Raw genomic sequence first — 27,980 nt, 5'->3', positions numbered from 1 at the left:
AATTGCAAATTGAGCTACACGAGTCATGTGAATGACAACAAATTATTAGAGGGTGCTTACAGTGCCTGACCTCTCAAATTCCATAGTTACTTCAAAGATGGAATACACTATACACTGTCTACACATACTTGCACGTTTTCTTCATAACCTTGTATGATGGACATACAGCTTTGCACAATTATACTAACTAACATGCCACTGGGACAAACTTTATTGACAAAACAGTGCTGGGAATTTGTAATCTTCACAACAAATATCTAGTCCCTACAGGTACGTGTACAATTAACAATGGTCCTCTCATTTACAACAAATATCTGGTCCTTACAAGTTGAAATACCCCTATGTGTAAAAACCAAAAATTATTCAACGAAACTTATTCAGGAAATATAGTTTGATATAATGTTGCTTTATTAATATTTAAATGACCATGTCAGTATAAGCCTATAATCTCAAAGCAAATGTACATTGACAATAGAAAACAAGACATAATAAAAATGGACACAATATTTCCCATAATTCCTTGGTGCAATTCTTGGGATGCCCCCTTTAATGTATCAAAATCTCACTACATGGACACAAAAATCATACTATTATTGTTATGACACTCTTTCTCTCTCGTATGTACCAGTATATAATTAGAAGTAACAAGCACTTTTTATGTTCTATGGCAAGTTAGTTTCAAACGTTATGAAGTAGTCGTTATTGACACTGTGCTGGTTCACCATTTACTTTCACATTGTATGGTTTACGACACACAAAATAAACACATTCATACATGTACTTCAGCATATTGCGCTTGTTGTGAGTGTACAGAGAAGTAACAGTCCTCTCCTCCTGTGAAACAAAAACACAAGTTGATAATATTACACTGTGAAATGCTTTTTATTCTGTCACAAATATTTACACATTTCTGGTCTAAAATCACAACATTTTATAACAGTGAATTGATTTGGGTCAATCAAGGAGGGATCACATTTACAGATTTACAGGGAAGTGTCAAGTATATCAGATATGAAGTGAACACGGACAGAAAAAGGGGTCACAGTTGTCTAACAGACAGGAAGAGGTCACAGTTATCCAACAGACAGGAAATCAGGTCACAGTTGTCTAACAGACAGGAAAAGGTCACAGTTATCCAACAGACAGGAAAAGGGGTCACAGTTGTCTGACAGACAAGAAGAGGTCACAGTTGTCTGACAGACAAGAAGAGGTCACAGATGTCTGACAGACAAGAAGAGGTCACAGTTATCTGACAGACAAGAAGAGGTCACAGTTATCTGACAGACAGGAAGAGGTCACAGTTATCTGACAGACAAGAAGAGGTCACAGTTGTCTAACAGACAGGAAGAGGTCACAGTTATCCAACAGACAGGAAAAGGGGTCACAGTTGTCTAACAGACAGGAAGAGGTCACAGTTATCTAACAGACAGGAAATCGGGTCACAGTTGTCTGACAGACAAGAAGAGGTCATAGTCATCTAACAGACAGGAAGAGGTCACAGTTATCTGACAGACAGGAAGTGGTCACAGTTATCTGACAGACAGGAAGAGGTCACAGTTATCTAACAGACAGGAAGAGGTCACAGTTATCTAACAGACAGGAAGAGGTCACAGTTATCTAAAGACAGGAAGGGGTCACAGTTATCCAACAGACAGGAAGGGGTCACAGTTATCTAACAGACAGGAAGGGGTCACAGTTATCTAACAGACAGGAAGGGGTCACAGTTATCTGACAGACAGAAAGAGGTCACAGTTATCTGACAGACAGGAAGAGGTCACAGTTATCCAACAGACAGGAAAAGAGGTCACAGTTGTCTAACAGACAGGAAATCGGGTCACAGTTATCCAACAGACAGGAAATCGGGTCACAGTTGTCTAACAGACAGGAAGAGGTCACAGTTATCCAACAGACAGGAAGAGGTCACAGTTATCTGACAGACAGGAAGTGGTCACAGTTATCTGACAGACAGGAAGAGGTCACAGTTATCTGACAGACAGGAAGGGGTCACAGTTATCTGACAGACAGGAAGGGGTCACAGTTATCTGACAGACAGGAAGGGGTCACAGTTATCTAACAGACAGGAAGAGGTCACAGTTATCTAACAGACAGGAAAGGGTCACAGTTATCTAACAGACAGGAAAGGGTCACAGTTATCTAACAGACAGGAAGAGGTCACAGTTATCTAACATACAGGAAGGGGTCACAGTTATCTAACATACAGGAAGGGGTCACAGTTGTCTGACAGACAGGAAGAGGTCACAGTCGTCTAACAGACAGGAAGTGGTCACAGTTATCTGACAGACAGGAAGTGGTCACAGTTATCTGACAGACAGGAAGAGGTCACAGTTATCTGACAGACAGGAAGGGGTCACAGTTATCTGACAGACAGGAAGGGGTCACAGTTATCTAATAGACAGGAAGAGGTCACAGTTATCTAACAGACAGGAAAGGGTCACAGTTATCTAACAGACAGGAAGAGGTCACAGTTATCTAACATACAGGAAGGGGTCACAGTTATCTAAGATACAGGAAGGGGTCACAGTTATCTAACATACAGGAAGGGGTCACAGTTATCTGACAGACAGGAAGGGGTCACAGTTATCTAACAGACAGGAAGGGGTCACAGTTATCTAACAGACAGGAAGGGGTCACAGTTATCTAACAGACAGGAAGGGGTCACAGTTATCTAACAGACAGGAAGGGGTCACAGTTATCTAACATACAGGAAGGGGTCACAGTTATCTAACAAACAGGAAGGGGTCACAGTTATCTAACATACAGGAAGGGGTCACAGTTATCTAACAGACAGGAAGGGGTCACAGTTATCTAACAGACAGGAAGGGGTCACAGTTATCTAACATACAGGAAGGGGTCACAGTTATCTAACAGACAGGAAGGGGTCACAGTTATCTGACAGACAGGAAGGGGTCACAGTTATTTAACAGACAGGAAGGGGTCACAGTTATCTAACAGACAGGAAGGGGTCACAGTTATCTAACATAGAGGAAGGGGTCACAGTTATCTAACAGACAGGAAGAGGTCACAGTTATCTAACATACAGGAAGGGGTCACAGTTATTTAACAGACAGGAAGGGGTCACAGTTATCTAACATACAGGAAGGGGTCACAGTTATCAATGTGATGGGAAGGGAAGGATGTGACGATCAAAATGTAACACTTTAAGTTATGAAAATCTGAAAAATCAAACCAAAACTCAATTTATCATTAAATGTGATACTGTATTTTAGCAAATTTCTATCACAACAATTTTGTTTTTGAATTTTTTTTTTGTAAAACTTACTAAGATTTCAAATCCAAATTGCAATATAACTTTTTTCAGGACATCATAAGACAGCTCTATAGATGCTTCATGCTTCACACCAGCAAAGTGATACAAAAGTGGTCCTAAAAAAAATTAATCATGTTAATGAAACTTGAACAAATAGTTCTTGGAAATAATGTGAATGTATCAATCTGATCAAAATCTGATGTGGGTAAAAGATTCTGTTCTTCTGTAATTCCTGTTGTCAGGGGACTAATATAATTAAATAATAACACATGTGTGAGGGTAATATCACGATTTGTTGCCTGCCCAAGGGATGGTGGTCATGACCATAATATTGACGATACCAGAGCCGAAGGCGAAGGCATCATCAATAATATGGTCATGACCAACAGCCTGAGGGCAGACAACAAATCGTGATATTGCTCGAATAACCATGTGTTATTTATTTTATGACATCGAACAGACATCAACCACGCACAATGACATCGAACTTACATCACTCACACCCACTCGCCCGCAAAATAACGACACTTATATTTGAAGTATGCAATATTTTATTTTATCTATTATAACAAGTTTCACATTACTCAAAAAACTGCAAAATACAAACAGTAAATGTTATTTTCGGCCACGGATACTCTTTTAGTAACAGTGTTTCAGCGGTGTGAATCACTCGATTTATCGAGAATTACATTTTTGAAATGAACTGCGAAATTCTCAAAAGCAAGTTATTTGATCACTCTCCAGATAAAAATGTCAGAGTGCCTATAACTATATTTATCACATCTCACTGTTGTTATGCATGCTGTGATTGGTTGAGACAGGGTCACATGACATTGAATAAAAATGGATATTACATGGGTATATCGCATGAATGACGTCACTGAAACTACTGTGCAACGATACTGTGCATAACAAATTGTCGTTCGCTACACTGGTGCTGCCCAGCTTGAGGCCGCCGTTGTTTTGGGGGTTGCTTTCAAGGTATTGAAGGAACTTCAGCCATCCAAAATAGACGGTGAACGTGCCATAATGGATATTAAGTAAGATACTCTGTTTTGATGTTTAGGATATTTTTTATATGAAGCAAAAATGTACGGAAAAGCTGCCACTGAAACATCGCAGCCGGGTTCGCTGCAGCGAGTTCTACGTTGTGAGCATTTCTACGCGTTTCACGCCGATGCTAACCGAAAACGTTCTAAACAAAGCTGTGTGGCTTGTGGTGTGGTACGTTCATGAGAAGGTAAATTCAGTCATTTCCACGACATTTTTATCTGTAGAGTGATCAAATAACTTATGTTTGAGAATTTCTCAAAAATGTTATTCTCGATAATTTGAGTGATTCACACTGCTGAAATACGGTTACTAAAAAGAGTATCCGTGTCTGAAAATAACATTTACTGAGTGTATTTTTTTTTCAGCAAACAATGTATGTATGTTGTTAAGTATATTATTAAATAAAATATAACATACTTCAAATAAAAGTGTTGTTATTTTGTAAGAGAGCGGGTGTGAGTGATATATGGTAGATGTGGTTGTCATAGTGTATATCTTTTCGATGTGATAAAATAAATAACACATGGTTATTCCGGCAATATCACAATTTGCTGTCTGCCCTCGGGCTGTTGGTCATGACCATAATATTTATGATGCCTTCGGCTCTGGTATCATCAATATTACGCTCATGACCACAATCCCTTGGGCAGGCAACAAATTGTGATATTGCCCTCACAAGCATGTGTTATTATTTAACTATAACTACATCTGAGGTCAACCAATTAAAGTGCACCTTATGTGAGATGAGGATTGCATACCAATACTGAATGGTGCACATACGAATATTGCCCTATGCATATACCAATATTGTCCCATGCACATACCAATATTGCCCCATGCACATACCAATATTGCCCTATGCATATACCAATATTGCCCCATGCACATACCAATATTGCCCTATGCATATACCAATATTACCCATGCACATACCAATATTGCCCCATGCACATACCAATATTGCCCCATGCACATACCAATATTGCCCTATGCATATACCAATATTGCCCCATGCACATACCAATATTGCCCTATGCATATACCAATATTACCCATGCACATACCAATATTGCCCCATGCATATACCAATATTGCCCTATACACCTACCAATATTGCCCTATGCACATATCAATATTGCCCTATGCATATACCAATATTGCCCTATACACCTACCAATATTGCCCTATGCACATACCAATATTGCCCTATGCATATACCAATATTACCCATGCACATACCAATATTGCCCTATGCATATACCAATATTGCCCTATGCACATATCAATATTGCCCTATGCACATACCAATGAGCTGTTATCACCGTAAAAGTGTTAAATTCTTCTTCAATGCTCAGTTTATCTTTAGAGAACAAATGATTTCTTAATTAAAAAAAAATTATGCAGTTTTCCCATGGAAATCAAAGCCAAAAGATCGCACTACATTATCGGTAAATCTCTTCTGTGTAGCGATCACTATGAGGTCGCTGAACTGTCATTAACATATTTAAATGAGCTATGGTAATTAAGACACGTGGGCACCATCCAGCATTTCAATTGGTTAATTAGCGACTTGACCTATCCGGTCAATAAACACGTCTTGTGCGCATTCATAACATGGCGAATATCGTATTGTATCAACCGTTTACATGTGACTGAAATCATTCGCTTACGATAAAACTAAAGTTGAATTTTACTTGCATTTTATAACAGTTCAATGGACTTATTTTTCGTGCGTTATTATAATCACTACTGAATAATAATCACCAATTTCAACACTTCAGTTGTGAACTGCAGCATGGCCAGATTGCGCTACCGTACCGTGATTGTTTGCTACTAAGCAGTGCATTCATGTTTGTTTTTATTTGAAACTTCTGTTAGAATATACTTTTCGATACCAAGAAAATTATATTACATTAAATATATATATTTTTTTATCATGTGTACAATTTTTTTTACTGGAATTTTTCAACATTTCGTAACACCTAATTACGTAATAGAAACTGTACCCCGAACTTGAGCTTTTGATCCAAATTTTGTAATTTATACATTGTAATATAAACCATGGCTTATATTAGGACACCAGACACATGAAAATATAACAGGCAGTAAAATACTAGATCTTACTACAAACAAGTCATTGAAAATGACACAGTCCTCGTTAAATATTTGAAAGTTCTCTTTGTGCTTGACATATTTGGCCATCTTTGATCTGATTATGAAACACACTGATATGTATGATGTATGTGCCAAATACGAATGAATATGGTACATAAATTGTGGAAATATAGTAGTAAGACCAAAAAGTCAGATGGCTGTCAATCGGCCATCCTTGACCAGATTTTGAACCAAATTGTCATGGACATGCATCCTAACATGTATAAAGTACATGTATGTGCCAAATTTGAATGAAAATTGACAGAGCACTTACAAGATACCGCATAAAAAAACAAAAACAAGATGCCTGCCGGTCCAAGGGATTCTGAGATATGACTCCGGACAGACGCACGGATGCATGGACGCACAGACCCATGGACGGAGACCGAATTAACAAGCAGCCTGTCAGATGAGATAGCTCCGCTGTTAGAAATGCACATTTCAATTGAAGAACTGAAGATATCATTAGAAAATGAACAATATGTAAAGTATCAAAGCAACCGGACTTGCTGTTTTCAACAAAAATTCAAAAATATCACTTTTTACCAAAAATGCCAGAAAAACATCATTAAAATTAGAGAATTGAAGATATCATCACAAAAATATCTGAGAGAGGTTCACATGTAGTACCTATATATGTAATATCAAAGCAATTGGACTGGATTGATTTTTTAAAAGAAGTTGAAAATATCACTTTTTACCAAAAATTATAAAAATATTCACCAAAATTGGAGAATTGAAGATATCATCACGAAATGAACAAATCTGAGAAAGGTCCACATGCAGTACCTATATATGTAATATCAAAGCAATTGAGAATTATAGAATTAGAGAATAGAAGATATCATCACAAAATGAACAAATCTAAGAGAGGTCCACATGTAGTACCTATATATGTAATATCAAAGCAATTGCACTTTTGGTTTTTAACAAGAAGTTTAAAATATCACTTTTTACCAAAAATTATAAAAATATTCATCAAAATTAGAGAATTAAAGATATCATTACAAAATGAACAAATCTTAGAAAGGTCCACATGTAGTACCTATATATGTAATATAAAAGCAGTTGGACTTGCGGTTTTTGACAAGAAGTCAAAAATATCACTTTTTACCAAAAATGAAGAAGATATTCAAGAAAAATAGAGAATTTGACATGTAATGAACAAATCTGAGAACAAATCATCCAAGGTACTTGCATATCAAATTTGAAAACATTTTGACATGCGGTTTCAAAGAAGAAGTTGAAATTGTAAAGTTGACGACGACGACGGACAATCAGTAATATGAACAGGTCCGCTGTGTCGACCTTGCCCACAGCGGAGCTAAAAATGTCAGTGAATGGAATAATCAATTATTAATTGCTCACCTAGATTTATCCAATAACCACCAGGTTTCAAAATATTATATATAGTTTCAATATATGCCAGCACATTATGAGCAGTGTCAATAAAATAACACGTAGCAACACAGTCCCAGGAATCTGAAATACAAAATATAAAAAAAAAAAATGTAGATTCACTCCAACAGAACAGAACAGATGGTTGTAAATCAGCTGGATTGATATGTCCTTACCTTCATCTTTATAGACTTCTACAAAGTCACCAGCTGCCATAGAGAATGCTGCAGATGGTTGTAAATCAGCTGGATTGACATCTGGAATCTCAACTGGATGGAGCTGGTCTTCTAAACACATATTATTACAGTAACTATGCACCCATGGATATATAGTGAGATACTTGCTGCCTGTAGATCTGAAATAGGATTACTAGTCAATATTCACTTTTATTTTAACCATTGCTCTACTATAGAATTAACAAGGTACTACATTCACAGTGATTAACATAAAATATTTGAAAGAGTCTGACAGTATGGCATGGTGAATAGGCATCACAATATGGTAAATAGGCATCACAATATGGTGAATAGGCATCACAATATAGTGAATAGGCATCACAATATGGTGAATAGGCATCACAATATGGTGAATAGGCATCACAATATAGTGAATAGGCATCACAATAAGGTGAATGGGCATCACAATATGGTGAATAGGCAACATGATATGGTGAATAGGCATAATTATATGGTGAATAGACATCACAATAAGGTGAATAAGCATCACAATATGGTGAATAAGCATCACAATATGGTGAACAGGCATCACAATATGGTGAATAAGCATCACAATATGGTGAATAGGCATCACAATATAGTGAATAGGCATCACAATATAGTGAATAGGCATCACAATATAGTGAATAGGCATCACAATATAGTGAATAGGCATCACAATATGGTGCATGGGCATCACAATATGGTGAATGGGCATAATGGTATGGTAAATAGGCATCACAATATGGTGAATAGGCATCACAATATGGTGAATAGGCATCACAATATGGTAAATAGGCATCACAATATAGTGAATAGGCATCACAATATAGTGAATAGGCATCACAATATGGTGAATAGGCATCACAATATGGTGAAGAGGCATCACAATATAGTGAATAGGCATCACAATATGGTGAATAGGCATCACAATATGGTAAATAGGCATCACAATATGGTGAAGAGGCATCACAATATAGTGAATAGGCATCACAATATGGTGAATAGGCATCACAATATGGTGAATAGGCATCACAATATAGTGAATAGGCATCACAATATAGTGAATAGGCATCACAATATGGTGAATAGGCATCACAAGATAGTGAATAAACATCACAATATGGTGAATGGGCATCACAATATGGTGAATAGGCATCACAATATAGTGAATAGGCATCACAATATGGTGAATAGGCATCACAATATAGTGAATAGGCATCACAATATAGTGAAAAGGCATCACAATATGGTAAATAGGCATCACAATATGGTGAATGGACACCAAATAGTTTGTAATTGTTTTGATTATTATTACGTACACCATATTGCTACATACATGTACAACCGAACCAACGCATATATAAGAAGATTTCAATGAGATCCCTCTGACAAGTTTAGTCAACCAATCATAGTGCACCTGGACATGTTATTGGTCAGAAACAGGTCAGAAACACACTTAAATAAAATGGCAGTGCTACATATATAGTACTAACACAGTGCTACATAGTACTAACACAGTGATACATAGTACTAACACAGTGATACATAGTACTAACACAGTGCTATATAGTACTAACACAGTGCTACATAGTACTAACACAGTGCTACATAGTACTAACACAGTGCTACATATATAGTACTAACACAGTGCTACATAGTACTAACACAGTGATACATAGTACTAACACAGTGCTACATAGTACTAACACAGTGCTACATAGTACTAACAGTGATACATAGTACTAACACAGTGCTACATAGTACTAACACAGTGCTACATAGTACTAACACAGTGATACATAGTACTAACACAGTGATACATAGTACTAACACAGTGATACATAGTACTAACACAGTGCTATATAGTACTAACACAGTGCTACATAGTACTAACACAGTGCTACATAGTACTAACACAGTGCTACATATATAGTACTAACACAGTGCTACATAGTACTAACACAGTGATACATAGTACTAACACAGTGCTACATAGTACTAACACAGTGCTACATAGTACTAACACAGTGCTACATAGTACTAACACAGTGATACATAGTACTAACACAGTGCTACATAGTACTAACACAGTGCTACATAGTACTAACACAGTGCTACATAGTACTAACACAGTGCTACATATATAGTACAAACACAGTGCTACATAGCACTAACAGTGTTACATAGTACTAACACAGTGATACATAGTACTAACACAGTGATACATAGTACTAACACAGTGATACATAGTACTAACACAGTAATACATAGTACTAACAGTGCTACATAGTACTAACACAGTGCTACATAGTACTAACACAGTGCTACATAGTACTAACACAGTGCTACATACATAGTACAAACACAGTGATACATACATAGTACAAACACAGTGATACATAGTACTAACACAGTGATACATAGTACTAACACAGTGATACATAGTACTAACACAGTGCTACATAGTACTAACACAGTGCTACATAGTACTAACACAGTGCTACATAGTACTAACACAGTGCTACAGTACTAACACAGTGCTACATAGTACTAACACAGTGCTACATATATAGTACAAACACAGTGCTACATAGCACTAACAGTGTTACATAGTACTAACACAGTGATACATAGTACTAACACAGTGCTACATACATAGTACAAACACAGTGATACATAGTACTAACACAGTGATACATAGTACTAACACAGTGCTACATAGTACTAACACAGTGCTACATAGTACTAACACAGTGCTACATAGTACTAGCACAGTGCTACATAGTACTAACACAGTGCTACATATATAGTACAAACACAGTGCTACATAGCACTAACAGTGTTACATAGTACTAACACAGTGATACATAGTACTAACACAGTGATACATAGTACTAACACAGTGATACATAGTACTAACACAGTGATGCATAGTACCGGGGTACTAACACAGTGATACATAGTACTAACACAGTGATGCATAGTACTAACACAGTGATACATAGTACAAACACAGTGCTACATAGCACTAACAGTGTTACATAGTACTAACACAGTGATACATAGTACTAACACAGTGATACATAGTACTAACACAGTGATGTATAGTACTAACACAGTGATACATAGTACTAACACAGTGATGCATAGTACTAACACAGTGATACATAGTACTAACACAGTGATGCATAGTACTAACACAGTGATACATAGTACTAACACAGTGATACATAGTACTAACACAGTGATACATAGTACTAACACAGGGATAGTACTAACACAGTGATACATAGTACTAACACAGTGATACATAGTACTAACACAGTGATACATAGTACTAACACAGTGTTACATAGTACTAACAGTGTTACATAGTACTAACACAGTGATACATAGTACTAACACAGTGATACAGAGTACTAACACAGTGCTATAAAGTATTATTACTGTAACAGTGTTTTATGGTGCAAACGCTGCTACATGTACTTGCTAACACATACTTATAAAGAGAGAAGGTGATAATTGTGGTCACATATGGTTCTATATAAAAAAGAAAAACATTTACCTGTTAAGAATAAAGTTAGAAGAAAATAACATGAATAGACTGATTTCATTTCCTTGACATATATAACCCTTCCCAGCTATTTCATAAGCAAGTCTTCCTAAACCAGCACCAGGTACAAGAACACTGATTTTACTCACATCACTGTAAAAGGATATCAATTATTTTATGTTTTATTCATGAAACACTAAATCAATGTTTATGCAGTGATTGTCCAACTGATGGAAATAGTAACAATGAAATTATACGTTTAAACCCATCATAAACCACCATGTCACAACATTGTGGTTTGTACTGCCCTGAGCCACACCCACTAATGAATGTAATAGTTTATCCATGTGAAATTAACATAAATTTGTAAAATGTTGATAGCAAGTTCATTGAAACTAAGTATGATTGGTGGACATTATGCAAATGATCTACTTAGATCTATTTTATACTGTGTTCACATGTGTGCCACAGAGCTGGCTTGACCAACTTGGTAAACAATTCTTATCAGTGGTTTTAATTGGTTCTGAGTTAATATGTGTATAAAGACTAAACTGTGTCTGCATTGTTATCGAATGTTTATTTAAAATACTCACAATGAATGGAACTCCAGAGCAAGGCTGACATTGAGGGCGTGCTTTTAAGGCAGCTTAACCTGTGCTAAAACTATTTCTGTAAGTTTGGGGTGCCGGTTGAGACTTACCATTTTAGGCCGTCTCAAACTAAACCTACGTTGTGCTGGCTTATCTTGTTCATACGTGATTCAAAGCCAGCTTAACTATAAAGCTGGTCTGCAAACCAACTTTTCGACACATGTGTGAACACAGTATTAGATGAACTTATATTTTATCAGTACACATTACACTAATTGTTTATGCTACTAAGGTTCATTTCCAGAAATTCTGTAGAATATAAGAAAAAAGTCCATACAAATTTGGGTGAGAAAGTCTGGTGGTGAAAAGGTTAATCCTTTGAATGTCCTAAGTTTGGTGGAACATTTTGAACAGTTACAATTAACAATGCAACTTTGCAAAACACTTTGTTTTTGTTCTATCTAGATTTGAGAGCAATTTAACATTGATATACACACAGTTTAGATCATTCAGATGTCATACTAAATTAGGGTTTTTCAAAATAAAACATGTTCACGTTCATTAGAAGGTTATTTTGAAGTGTTAATATTTCTTGAATCATGTAAGCCCAACCTGTACATAATTCAAGAAATATTTAGAAATTACATTCAATTTCATACATACCACTTGTCTGGAGGAAATCTTTTCATGATTTCTTCAATGATTGGCTTATAGTCAGTATCCCTTTCTTTTTGTCCATCTTCTGACCAGTCTCGCACAAACTGTCTCAGTGTTGTCTGGACTTTATCCATCTCAATAGATGTCAGAGGCACAATCAAATCAGAATCCTGTATTTATACCATGTAAAATGTCTATTAATGGTAAGAAATAAGACATCGAACAATACTGTATTAGCATGCAAAGTATGGACCAGGGCTTCTCAAGCAAGCAAAGTATTGCTGGTGGGCATTTCACTGGTGGGCATTTCACTGTATTAGCATGCAAAGTATTAATGGTGGGCATTTCACTGTATTAGCATGCAAATTATGTATCAAGGCAAGTGGGTTTCTCACTGTATTAGCAAGCAAAGTATTGCTGGTGGGCTCTTCAATGCAGTAGCATGCAAAGTATTGCTGGTGGGTTCTTCAATGCAGTAGCATGCAAAGTATTAATGGTGGGCATTTCACTGTATTAGCATGCAAAGTAGTATTGGTGGGCATTTCACTGTATTAGCATGCAAAGTTTGGATCAAGCCAAGTTGGCTTCCCACTGTATTAGCATGCAAAGTATTGCTGGTGGGCTCTTCAATGCAGTAGCATGCAAAGTATTAATGGTGGGCATTTCACTGTATTAGCATGCAAAGTAGTATTGGTGGGCATTTCACTGTATTAGCATGCAAAGTTTGGATCAAGCCAAGTTGGCTTCCCACTGTATTAGCATGCAAAGTATTGCTGGTGGGCTCTTCAATGTAGTAGCATGCAAAGTATTACTGGTGGGCATTTCACTGTATTAGCATGCAAAGTTTGGATCAAGCCAAATTGGCTTCCCACTGTATTAGCATGCAAAGTTTGGATCAAGCCAAATTGGCTTCCCACTGTATTAGCATGCAAAGTATGGAACAGGGTAGGTTGGCTTCCCACTATATTAGTGTGCAAAGTATGGAACAGGGTAGGTTGGCTTCCCACTATATTAGTATGCAAAGTATGGAACAGGGCAGGTGAGCTTCCCACTGTATTAGCATGCAAAGTATGGAACAGGGTAGGTTGGCTTCCCACTATATAAGTGTGCAAAGTATGGAACAGGGTAGGTTGGCTTCCCACTATATTAGTATGCAAAGTACGGAACAGGGTAGGTTGGCTTCCCACTATATAAGTGTGCAAAGTATAGAACAGGGTAGGTTGGCTTCCCACTATATAAGTGTGCAAAGTATGGAACAGGGTAGGTTGGCTTCCCACTATATTAGTATGCAAAGTACGGAACAGGGTAGGTTGGCTTCCCACTATATTAGTATGCAAAGTATGGAACAGGGCAGGTGAGCTTCCCACTGTATTAGCATGCAAAGTATGGAACAGGGTAGGTTGGCTTCCCACTATATTAGCGTGCAAAGTATGGAACAGGGTAGGTTAGCTTCCCACTATATTAGTATGCAAAGTACGGAACAGGGTAGGTTGGCTTCCCACTATATTAGTATGCAAAGTATGGAACAAGGTAGGTTGGCTTCCCACTGTATTAGTGTGAGCTAAGTGAAGTCGGCCATTAAGGGTGCTAATTAAATGAGCACTGAACTGTGAATTTTAGGGATTATTTCACGAACTTAATGTGATTTTAATCAAGTCTGAATAACAATTTGAACTATCCTATGAGTCTATTGTTTTTTAAAATGATTTAAAAAGACATGCAAAGCAGACGACATTTGCCCCGTTTCTTATGGAGAGCCACTGCTGAGGGTCCATTGTTTCAGTGACGTTGTTAATGAAACACCCTGATTGGTCAATTGGAAGTATGCCAGAAACTATTGGTAGTGCTGCTTTTATGTGCTCAGCGTCGACAGTAATATAAAAATGTTCTTGTATCAACTACATCATGTATGTACATCATGGTGATGTGTTCCACCTTTGGCTACAACAATGATTCAACAGTGTTACATTTTACCCAATTCCAAGCGAGAAAAGGAACCAAGGGACCATTGGCTGCGAAAAATTGGCAGGCAGAAGAAAGAATCTCGTCGTAAATGCTCATACCAGGCCATGTTCAGAACATTTTGGAGATGACTGCTTCGAGAGAGATTTGATGTAATTAAGTTGTGTTATAATAAAAACAAAACTAGCAGCCTATCGGCTGAGATAGCTCCGTTGTTAGCAATGCACATGGCAATTAAAGAACAGAAGATATCATTAGAAAATGAATAATATTCAAAAATATCATTTTTCACCATAAATGATTGTGGTTTTTAACAAGAAGAAAATATCACTTTTTACCCAAAATGACAAAAATATTCATCAAAATTAGAGAATTGAAAATATCATTACAAAATGAACAAATCTGAGAGAGGTGCACATGTAGTACCTATATATTTAATATCAAAGCAATTGGACTTGCGTTTTTTAACAAGAAGTCGAAAATATCACTTTTTATCAAAAATGACAAAAATATATTCACCAAAATTAGAGAATTGAAGATACATGTATGATCATGAAATGAACAAATCTGAGAGAGGTCTACCCAAGGTACATATACACCAAGTATCAGAACATTCAGGCTTGTAGTTTTCAAGAAGTCGAAAAAGTAAAACATTGACATGGATGACGACGGACGAACAATCACTCATATGATAAGCTCCCGCGACAAAGTCAACAGCAGAGCTAAAAATGTCGGTGCTATGAAAAAATACCCAAAGTTAAATTAACATTTTGAGCCATTTGTGGTGATTGTACAAGAGAAAAAATAAATATTAAGTCTAGTAAAGTGGTGTCGCAATCGTAGGCACTAATCAGTGTGACTCAGAGAAGGGCGGAAATGACACACATTTGGTAAGCCAAAATATTGAGCAAAAATATCACATTTCTGTGGATTATATGGTGTGTGAAAAATAACCCCACGTGGCCAGTCTATAATTGATTTTGAAAATTATCTTATTCTATCATTTCGGAAACCTGTCATAAGAAATGTTTGGTTTCACAGGTTCGATCACGGCACTTCTTTATGTACAGGCGGAAATTGCACACACTCTGTGCTACACTTTGTTGGTAATATCGTAGTATTCATTATAACTTTCAGTAAACGCTTTCAGTGTTAGAAATGGTCAAGCCTAACATAAACAGTTGGGAGTTCGTGGCGGTGTTCCTCTAGTCGGGCCTCCAGTAGGTCCATGGTACAATAAACACGAAGACTAGGAAAACATAAAAATTCTGCCATGGCGCAATGAGTTGTTCAGGTTGTTCCGGGGATTGTTCTACTAAAGTAGGGCACACAGGCCCCTACTATTTTTTTCTCTGTATTTTATTTTTAAAATTGTATTTATTAACATAAATTTATGTTAACTTAGTTCTTCTATTTTTTCAGCATGAAGTTCTTCGCACAACCCATAAAAGAAAACTGAGGTCTGACACTGTCCCTGCGTTATTTTCACATTTTACATCCAATCCTGACATTTCGAAATTCCAAATAGACTACAGGCGATGACATCGGCAAGCACTTTTTGCAAGTACACCAGTCTATCGTATTAAGCCTCTCTACTCGCCAGTTTCCTCCGTATCTATACTCGGGCTGTCAGTGTCCGTATCATTGCTACTCTCTCTTTCCTCTCCAGGCCAGTATTTCGTCTCAAACTGGTAGGGTTTGACAACAGAGACACTATCAACTACAATTTCAGTTTCACTAGAGCTGTCATAATCATAGTCGCTTGAATCTGCCATAGATAACACTACAAGTTTGGCAAGCAATACAGTGAAAACATGGACTATAGCGTTGACCAATCAGGGTGGTTCATTAACTACGTCACTGAAACAATGGACCCCCAGCAGCGGCTCTCCGTGTGAAACGGGGCAAATGTCGTCTGCTTTGCGTGTCTTTTTTAAATCGTTATAAAAAACAATAAGCTCAAAGGATAGTTCAAATTTTTATTCAGACTTGATTAAAATCACATTAAGTCCGTGAAATAAACTCCACAGTTCAGTGCCCCTTTAATCTGTAATATTTTTCATTATTTCTACTGACTTTTTTTGATAATGTAGATATGTATTTAAACCATTTATTTAAGATATATGATTTGTGTATTTTCAGTAATTTAATTTATTAGTTATTATGGAAAATTGCCAAAGGACGCACAATGAGTAAGTAGAAGTAATTTGCATATTTCCCATAAAACTAAGCAGTGAGAAGTCAGTTTGGGTCAGTAACATCACTGGACTCGTCTGAGGAGCATCTTGTCCTTTCACCTCTCTGACCACTGAACCATCCAGCTTATTTCAACTGCGTAGAAAGTTTTAACTCCTACCCCGGTACAAGCCAAACTGTGTGGAATTTGTTAGATTTGACCAACTGACAGGGTATGTAGATTGTTTCTATTGTTCTGGCCATGTGCTTCCATGACCATGCACCCATTTGTTCCTGACATGTGCTTTAACTAATCTTTTGTTCGCTTTCATTGAATGGCGACTCCAGTATTAGTGTGAAATGTATTTTTTTTATTTTGAATTATCGTTAATTTTCTCAATATAAAATTATTGTATTTTCATATCTTTTAGGTTTTTAGTTCCTGTAATTTACAGTGTCACTCTCCTGTGTAATCTTGGTAAATAAACTCAGTACGGGAATTCGTAGTACCAGCTAATTATACCTCTGTCGTCCATACTTATTTATCCCTTAGTCACATTAGCATGCAAAGTATGGAACAGGGCAGATGGGCTGAGCCTGGCAAAATTCAGAGTAGTAAGTGGTTTATAGTTGTAAGATTGGTTATAGCACTCATACACACTAAACTGCAATTAGAGTTCAGAGCTCGCAATTAACTTTTTATTTTTTTGGTAGTCCATCATGGCTATCACTTTTTAAATCTGGTAGCCCAAGATCAATCACTGGTAGCCCAAAGTTTTTAAAGCAGTATTTATGCCGTAAAAATAACAAGCCATGCATGGCACAGTCCCCGTTAGTTATCAAATTTAAGATATATAGTTTTGTTTATAGTAATATAGCTGGAATATAATCATGTCAGGAATATGATTTTTAACATAAAATGATTGACATTTGTATCTGATCGTCAAACAAGTACTTGTCCATATAAGAGATCTTGCTCTGGAACAGCATTTAAAATCAGCCATTTTGAATACATGTATATATATAACATGATGTATAATGAATATATAAAATTTAAATATAATAAGTCAAAGCATTTGAATCCAATCTGAAAAATTAAATGACGAGCACCAGGCACCCGTAATGTCTAATGTATGTACCAAGTTTGAACGAAATCCACCCATAAATGCTAGATATTTGATGATTTTTTAGCACAAAAATGACCACCATTCGACCATTTTGAATAGGATAGTCAAACCAATATATCTGTTTATCTATGACATGATGTATAATGAATATTTCAAATTCTAAAAAATTATCAGTGAAAGCAAGTTAGAGATATGGCACAAGAACCACATTCATTAATACAGAATGGTCGCCAGTCGGCCATTTTGAATCTTATCTGAAAAACAAAATTATTTGCATCAAGGTCCCTCTAATGTATATACCAAGTTTGAACAAAATCCATCTGTAAACAGCCGAGAAATGCTTGATGTTTAGTATTTTTTAGCACAAAAATGGCTGCCATTCGGCCATCTTGAATCAGATCGTAAAACAAAATGATGTGTATCAAGGTCCTATAATGTCTAATGTACATGTATATACCAAGTTTAAACAAAATCCATCTGTAAACAGCCGAGATAAGCTTGATTTTGATGATTTTTAGCACAAAAATGGCCGCCATTCGGCCATCTTGAATCAGATCTAGAACAAATTGACAGGCATATGTATAATATCATGTATGATGTATGTGTGAAGTTTGATTGTGATTGGTCCTGGCATTTCTAAGATACAGGTCCGGACACACGCACAGACACACGCACACACGGACACGGAGGTCAAAACATAAGTCAGTCCATGTTTTCGGACTGCGTCCGAACGGGGACTAAAAAAAGAATATTTTTTCTGTAACAAATGTCATGTTCAGTACATCTTTTTGACAGGTAGATAATGTTTCATATATTTGAATGTACCAATACTAATTTCCTATAGACAAGGACTCAATCTTGTTGTCACAAAACGTGAACTGCCACAAAAAATAAATTGTCTTCATTGTTTATTATAATACCTCATATAGGCGTCACTTTGATACATTTTCATTTCTGACTGGTGCTAATTTGAGGTCACATTTTGGCAACTTTGTTGCAAATGACCCTTAATTGAGGTCAGTCAATTTTCACACACTCAGAACTTACACTACGGTAACGTAATCCTGTCTATACAATGTACTGGATTCTGTCGTAAATTCGCCCTTGGCCGATGAACAGCAGTTTGGTTTTTAAAATAAAAAATCGCTTTTTTTTTAATAAATATTTTGGCGTAAGACCACACTGATTTAATTTTATGGATGACATCTTCTGAAGACCCCAAAACTAATGCGAGAGGTCGAAAAAAAAAAAATTCGGCCAAAAAAAAAAATGCTGCTAAAACAACAGGACTACGGAGCTATTATTACGAATTTAACCACAGTGTATCAAAAAAAAAACAAGTCTTAATTTGTAGGAGGCACATGCTGACAGGCACACATTTCGTACTTTATTACTGTCACAGGTATCATCACTTTTGATTTTGAAAAGGCAAGAGGCATACACATCAACTCAATAATAAAGAAAAACTTACTGTGTTGTTGTATTGAAAAAAAATAAATAATTAAAAATGAAAAATGAGTTTGTCAACAGCAACCTGGAAATTAACTTCTTTGACATTCAAACTACAGCTTTTAAAGTGACACTTCAGATAGACTAAGTGTAGACACAAATGCTCTAGAACTACTTCAACTATGTAACAAATTATAAGAGGCTCGATATTGAAAAAAAAAAACACCAACAGAAAGTCAACAAAAATTTGGATGCAGAAAATTACGTACATGTATCTTGATGAAAATGGGTCATATGATCAAAATATTACTGAATGTGTGTGCAAGCAAATTATCTGAATCAGAAAATGAAAAAAAAAAAATAAGGGAACTTTGGCCAAGGAGCTTCTGCTGCTTTCGTTGCAGTTTCGTCGACTTCAATGCGGACAAAGCAACCGAACTGATTTGTTGCCTGACCGACTTTTAGGCCACCATACACCTCCACTCCTCTCCCATTTCTCTCATCATTGCAGAAGAAACGCGGGACAGCCACTCTGGACAATATTTTCTCAAAGTTGTCAGGGCAAAACTCGCTTGCCGCTACCGACCTCTCGTATGGCTGTGTAAACGTCTCCCTGGCCAACGTCAATTGCGTACCAGTCTACAACAATCCCTCCGTTTCACCTCTGAACTTTTATGCTCACGTATTTTGGTGGTGTGGTCGCCATGTTGGATCATTTATGGCAAAATTTGCATGTTTTGAGGCAATCTCTTTCCCATAGGTCTTTGCGCTTTACATAACGCGCATCTAACTGTGCGGAGTTTGGTTTTGAGGTAGTCCAAAACAAGTTTTAAGACAAGTCGGCACTTTGCGACAATATGAGTCGGCAAGTTCCGAACAGAAAACCGATCTGTGGAGACTCGTCATCGAGATTTTTTTTTTTTTTTTTGAGAACAGGCGAAAACTAATGCGCGCGCGGATGTCATCCATAAAATTAAATCGGTGTAGCCTAATTGGATATTTAAATCATTCCGGACGCCTAAAATAGTCTAATTTAAGTTTTACCATAGCCATTGACGCCTATTCAAGTGTATGATTTTCGACAATGAGCTGTTATTACTATAAACAATGTTAAATTATTCTTCAAATGCTTAGTTTATCTTTTGAAAAGAACAAATTTTTTGTTTTAAAAAAAATCATGCGTTTTTTCCATCTAAATCAGAGCCAAAAGATCGTACTACAATATCAGCAAATTTCTTCCGTGTTGTGTTCAATAACATTAACATATTAAAATGAGCTATGGTAATTTGAGCATGTTGGCATCATCCACCATTTTGTTTAGTTAATTTGCGATTATCAGGTCAAAGAACTCTGTCCCAGGTCAAAACATGGCTCATATTCTCCTGCATGGAGTGTTTAATTCACTTACGATGAAACTAAGCTGCATTTCATAACAATTCAACGAATTTATTTTTTTATACGTTAATATAATCACTACTGAGTAATAATCAAAAATTGGACGCACAAAATAATTAATTAAATCACGCAACAAGCGGGAAGGACAATTCATTGTTGCCTTGGCAAGTTGCTCAACACGTCGCCCTGCCACACACGCACTCTAGAAACTCAATGCGGGCTATTCCAACTTACGTACACATACCTGAAGAAGGTAATGTTTTTTAAATATAAGGACGCACAATTTTAAACTAAATATATGGGAGGGTGATATTTGTATCAGCAAGCTAGTTGGCGTGTCACAGACCAATACATGTACACGCACAGGCCATCATACAACAAGTCATTGTCAATGACACGTCCCCGTTCCGTTCATATTTGAGTGACATATACATTCAAAGCAGATCATGACTGAAATGCACCTGCATATGTACAACACATTGTGCTAAATCTGAACAAAATCCATCCATGCATGACTGAGATCCGGTTCTGGAATTGTGAAAATACGTGATTTTGATGCATTTTCGGCCTTAAAATGGCCATCATTCCGCTATTATTAAGCAGATCATGAAACAAATGCATATATCTATTTGTGACATGATGTACCATGTGTGTGTGAAGTTTGAACTTGATCAATCCAGACATGTCTTGGATACGGATCCAGAACTGAATTCTTTAACAAAATGGCCGCCAGTCGGCCATTTCGAACTTGATTCGAAAAAAAAAAAGACGTGCATAAAGGTCCTATTATGTTTAATGTATGTATCAAATTTGAACAAAATCCATCCATGCATAACTGAGATACGGGTCCGGAATGGTGAAAATGTGCGATTTCAATGCATTTTCGGCCTTAAAGCGGCCCCCATTTGGCTATCGTTAATGAGCTCATGAAGCAAATGCACATACATATTTGTGACATGATGTACCTTGTGTGTGTGAAGTTTGAACTTGATCAATCCAGACATGTCTCGGATACGGATCCAGAACTGAATTCTTTAAAACAAAATGGCCGCCAGTCGGCTATTTCGAACTTGATCCGAAAAAAAAATGACGTGCATCAAGGTCCTATTATGTTTAATGTATGTACCAAATTTGAATGAAATCCGTCCATGCATAACTGAGATCCGGGTCCGGAATGGTGAAAATGTGCGATTTCAATGCATTTTCGGCCTTAAAGTGGCCGCCATTTGGCTATCGTTAATGAGATCATGAAACAAATACACATACATATTTGTGACATGATGTACCTTGTGTGTATGAAGTTTAAACTTGATCAATCCAAGCATGTCTCAGATACGGATCCAGAACTGAATTCTTTAAAACAAAATGGCCGCCAGTCGGCCATTTCGAACCCGATCCAAAAAAAAATGACGTGCATCAAGGTCCTATTATGTTTAATGTATGTACCAAATTTGAACAAAATCCGTCCATGTATAACTGAGATTCGGGTCCGGAATGGTAAAAATGTGCGATTTCAATGCATTTTCGGCCTTAAAGTGGCCGCCATTTGGCTATCGTTAATGAGATCATGAAACAAATACACATACATATTTGTGACATGATGTACCTTGTGTGTATGAAGTTTAAACTTGATCAATCCAAGCATGTCTCAGATACGGATCCAGAACTGAATTCTTTAAAACAAAATGGCCGCCAGTCGGCCATTTCGAACCCGATCCAAAAAAAAATGACGTGCATCAAGGTCCTATTATGTTTAATGTATGTACCAAATTTGAACAAAATCCGTCCATGTATAACTGAGATTCGGGTCCGGAATGGTAAAAATGTGCGATTTTGATGCATTTTCGGCCTTAAAATGGCCGCTATTCGGCCATCGTTAATCGGATCATGAAAAAAATGCATGTGCATATGTCCCATATAATGTGTGATGTATGAGTGAAGTTTGAACTTAATCGGTCCATGCATGTTCGAGATACAGGTGATCACGGACGGACGGACGCACGGACGGACGGACGCACACAGGGCAAAACATAAGTCCCCGTTTTCGCACTGCGTCCGAACGGGGACTAAAAAATTCAATGGGCAGTGAGGAAAGGGGCGATTTTTTTAAGAGCGCGTGTAGCAGGTGGGCAATCGCTCGTCCTACAGTAAACACTGTCTCATCCAGGATTTTTGGTAGGTCAATTGGGCTATCGAATTTGAAAAGTAGTAGCTACCGCTAATTTCGAGCCCTGGAGTTAGCACAATGGAATTGCTCAAAACACTGCCCGAGTTTTACCAATTATATGCTATGAGACATGATTTTGAGGGAGTCTCAGGGGTTGTATGTGCTTGACTAAGCCTGGAATATAACTACAGTTCTGTCCCCAATATTTACAGTATGTTTTTGTTCACAATTAAGAACCTTCCCAAATTCACAGATGTATACACACAGTTTATATAGAGCAAATACAGTACATGCATTGTAAAACAACCCTACAATACTAAAAATGCAGAATGTATTAATAAAACACTGGATGAACAAATACTTGGTTGACACAGCATCATTTTGACAGCATTACCTGCGATGGTATGTTTTCTCGGTTTTCAAACATATTGTCCGTGTTCTTCACTATCTGTAATATGAATTCATAGTTGTGTTCAATGCAGGTTCTAATGCTACCAAGATGACGGATAAAATCTGGTAACATTTTCTGATGATTCTGTGGTAATCTCTGAAAGTCTGATTGACATTTAGTGACTCTTTCAATTCCATGACTCCTGTAACCAGATTTCAAAAACATTAACAACTGTTACAGTGTTTTGATTTGGTAGTTAGATGCATGAATGTAGCATTATTCGACAGTCAAACATTGAGACAAATCAGGTTGCACTCTTTATAATTTTAACCAAAATGTGATCCCATTGTAACATTTCGTTTACTTAGCGTCTTTACTACAAACTACGTGGACAAGAAAGCCTGATCGTGCCCGCCGTCCGTGTCAGTGTTTCAGATTCTGATGTAATATTGGTTATAATTGTCACAACAGACCCTACCAGAAGGGAACGTCACTCAGCGATGATTTATCTCAAATAATCATAAAGGAAATTGTGGAGAGTGGTGGTAATATGAATACCGGCGAGGTACCGAGAGCAGTTTTCCCTGCAGTAGGGCGTAAGTTTTCAATAACCGCAGCCGGGGTCCAAAAAGTATGGCTGAGATACGTACTAACAAGTTCGACAAAACCATCAGTCTTGAATAGGGCCATAGGGGGAGACCCACCAAATTACCGCTTGGAGATTTAAAATTTTTTGAACCTTTTAAAAGTGGATAGGCTGTCAATCACTTATCGTGAGATGCAGGAGAGACTTCAAGAAGTATCGGCAAAAAATGTGTGTGTGTTTACGCTTTTCAACGCCGTTCGCCACAGATTTACAGGTAGAGACTGGACATGGAAGAGATTAAATACTCCAGCCGCAGAAAGATTGAACATGTTGATTGTACTGAAAGTGTTGATTGTACCAAGGTACTGTCACAATGTAGCAATATGTATTTATGCTGTAATATGTTGCAATAAATAAGGCAGTTATGGTGTAATGTAGCAATAGCCTATACTTCAATCTGTATACTGCCTCCTACTTAATCAAAACACTATTTTTGAAACCCCTGTACGATGGCAATCAGTCATCATGAGTGTTCTAAACCAGTCATCATGAGTGTTCTAAACCAGTCATCATGAGTGTTCTAAACCAGTCATCATGAGTGTTCTAAACCAGTCATCATGAGTGTTCTAAACCAGTCATCATGAGTGTTCTAAACCAGTCATCATGAGTGTTCTAAACCAGTCATCATGAGTGTTCTAAACCAGTCATCATGAGTGTTCAAAAGCAGTCATCATGAGTGTTCTAAACCAGTCATCATGAGTGTTCTAAACCAGTCATCATGAGTGTTCTAAACCAGTCATCATGAGTGTTCTAAACCAGTCATCATGAGTGTTCTAAACCAGTCATCATGAGTGTTCTAAACCAGTCTTCATGAGTGTTCTAAACCAGTCATCATGAGTGTTCTAAACCAGTCATGTGTTCTAAACCAGTCATCATGAGTGTTCTAAACCAATCATCATGAGTGTTCTAAACCAATCATCATGAGTGTTCTAAACCTGTCATCATGAGTGTTCTTAATCAGTCATCATGAGTGTTCTAAACCAGTCATGTGTTCTAAACCAGTCTTCATGAGTGTTCTAAACCAGTCATCATGAGTGTTCTAAACCAGTCATGTGTTCTAAACCAGTCATCATGAGTGTTCTAAACCAGTCATCATGAGTGTTCTAAACCAGTCATCATGAGTGTTCTAAACCAATCATCATGAGTGTTCTAAACCAGTCATCATGAGTGTTCTAAACCAGTCATCATGAGTGTTCTAAACCAGTCATCATGAGTGTTCTAAACCAGTCATCATGAGTGTTCTAAACCAGCCATCATGAGTGTTCTAAACCAGTCATCATGAGTGTTCTAAACCAGTCATCATGAGTGTTCTAAACCAGCCATCATGAGTGTTCTAAACCAGCCATTATGAGTGTTCTAAACCAGTCATCATGAGTGTTCTAAACCAGTCATCATGAGTGTTCTAAACCAGTCATCATGAGTGTTCTAAACCAGTCATGAGTGTTCTAAACCAGTCATCATAAGTGCTCCAAACCAGTCATCATGAGTGTTCTAAACCAGTCATCATGAGTGTTCTAAACCAGTCATCATGAGTGTTCTAAACCAGTCATCATGAGTGTTCTAAACCAGTCATCATGAGTGTTCTAAACCAGTCATCATGAGTGTTCTAAACCAGCCATTATGAGTGTTCTAAACCAGTCATCATGAGTGTTCTAAACTAGTCATCATGAGTGCTCTAAACCAGTCATCATGAGTGTTCTAAATCAGTCATCATGAGTGTTCTAAACCAGCCATTATGAGTGTTCTAAACCAGTCATCATGAGTGTTCTAAACCAGTCATGAGTGTTCTAAACCAGTCATCATAAGTGCTCCAAACCAGTCATCATGAGTGTTCTAAACCAGTCATCATGAGTGTTCTAAACCAGTCATCATGAGTGTTCTAAACCAGCCATTATGAGTGTTCTAAACCAGTCATCATGAGTGTTCTAAACCAGTCATCATGAGTGTTCTAAACCAGTCATCATGAGTGCTCCAAACCAGCCATCATGAGTGTTCTAAACCAGTCATGAGTGTTCTAAACCAGTCATCATGAGTGTTCTAAACCAGTCATCATAAGTGCTCCAAACCAGTCATCATGAGCGTTCTAAACCAGTCATCATGAGTGTTCTAAACCAGTCATCAAGGGTGTTTTAAACCAGTTATCATGAGTGCTCCAAACCAGTCATCATGAGTGTTCTAAACCAGTCATCATGAGTGCTCCAAACCAGCCATCATGAGTGTTCTAAACCAGTCATGAGTGTTCTAAACCAGTCATCATGAGTGTTCTAAACCAGTCATCATAAGTGCTCCAAACCAGTCATCATGAGTGTTCTAAACCAGTCATCATGAGTGTTCTAAACCAGCCATTATGAGTGTTCTAAACCAATCATCATGAGTGTTCTAAACCAGTCATCATGAGTGTTCTAAACCAGTCATCATGAGTGTTCTAAACCAGCCATTATGAGTGTTCTAAACCAGTCATTATGAGTGTTCTAAACCAGTCATGAGTGTTCCAAACCAGTCATCATGAGTGTTCTAAACCAGTCATTACGAGTGCTCCAAACCAGCCATCATGAGTGTTCTAAACCAGTCATCATAAGTGCTCCAAACCAGTCATCATGAGTGTTCAAAACCAGTCATCATGAGTGTTCTAAACCAGTCATCAAGGGTGTTTTAAACCAGTTATCATAGGTGTTTTAAACCAGTCATCATGAGTGTTTTGCACCAGTCATCACGAGTGCTCTAGACCAATCATCATGAGTGTTTTAAGCCAGTCATCATGAGTGTTTTGCACCAGTCATCATGAGTGTTCTAAACCAGTCATCATGAGTGTTCTAAACCAGTCATCATGAGTGTTCTAAACCAGCCATTATGAGTGTTCTAAACCAGTAATGAGTGTTCTAAACCAGTCATCATGAGTGTTCTAAACCAGCCATCATGAGTGTTCTAAACCAGTCATCATGAGTGTTCTAAACCAGTCATCATGAGTGTTCTAAACCAGCCATCATGAGTGTTCTAAACCAGTCATCATGAGTGTTCTAAACCAGTCATCATGAGTGTTCTAAACCAGTCATCATGAGTGTTCTAAACCAGTCATCATGAGTGTTCTAAACCAGCCATCATGAGTGTTCTACACCAATCATCGTGGGTGTTTTAAACTAGTATTTGCAATTAATTCATTATTTGCTATTTTAGGTGATTTTTTTTATTCTTTTTAGTTTTTATAATTGAAAAAAAAACAATTATTATTATTATTATTGAAATAATGCCTTAATTCTTATGAAAATAGTTACAAATGGGACATTTTTTGTGTTTTGTTTAGAATAGTTTTCTCCAAAAAGAATATTAAACTTTTTTGAAACCAAAAAAAAAAAAAGTGGTATGATGATATTTTAGCCAGTTGGTATGCTAGACAGTGGTACCATTTGAATGACGAGATCCACTTCTACATTTAATGAGAATGCTTTATAACCCGGAAATACTCAAATACGTCTCAATCAGTAAATGATAATGTAATCATAGCTACGATCATTGACAGTGTGTTGTTATATGCTTTATTGGTTCATGCAGTTGATAGAAATGATACTTAAGACCATCTACTTACTTATACTTCCGAAATGTTCTCAATACTTTCTGAAAATGTTCCCTTTCGAGCCGATCTTCTTCATTGTCTTGGTACGCAGCATTCGAACTATGCGCCATATTGGTTGCACTGCACATGCGTAGCACAACGCTTGACCTCTCGATAACCAAGATGCATTGCGCGTTGTGTCACTG

The 27,980-nt window shown here is 37.2% G+C and overlaps 1 protein-coding gene across 1 annotated transcript; it reads right to left on the bottom strand.

Annotated features, from left to right (window-relative positions):
• Positions 1 to 385: 385 nt before the first annotated feature.
• On the bottom strand, positions 386 to 27,980 carry LOC102802420 (protein-L-histidine N-pros-methyltransferase CARNMT1-like). Its single transcript, XM_085495442.1, has 8 exons — positions 27,808 to 27,980; positions 23,582 to 23,780; positions 12,919 to 13,082; positions 11,678 to 11,818; positions 8,071 to 8,249; positions 7,865 to 7,978; positions 3,302 to 3,405; positions 386 to 834 (listed from the first exon to the last, which is right to left on the bottom strand). Exons 1-8 carry the CDS (start codon positions 27,921 to 27,923, stop codon positions 700 to 702), a joined length of 1,152 nt encoding a protein of 383 aa, XP_085351568.1. The 5' UTR covers positions 27,924 to 27,980; the 3' UTR covers positions 386 to 699.

This window comes from Saccoglossus kowalevskii, chromosome 21, assembly GCF_978046115.1.
Source record: "Saccoglossus kowalevskii chromosome 21, keSacKowa6.1, whole genome shotgun sequence".
Classification (NCBI taxonomy): domain Eukaryota; kingdom Metazoa; phylum Hemichordata; class Enteropneusta; family Harrimaniidae; genus Saccoglossus; species Saccoglossus kowalevskii.
Note: the sequence above shows the minus strand (reverse complement) of the source record. Positions and strands in the feature narration are given on the sequence as shown.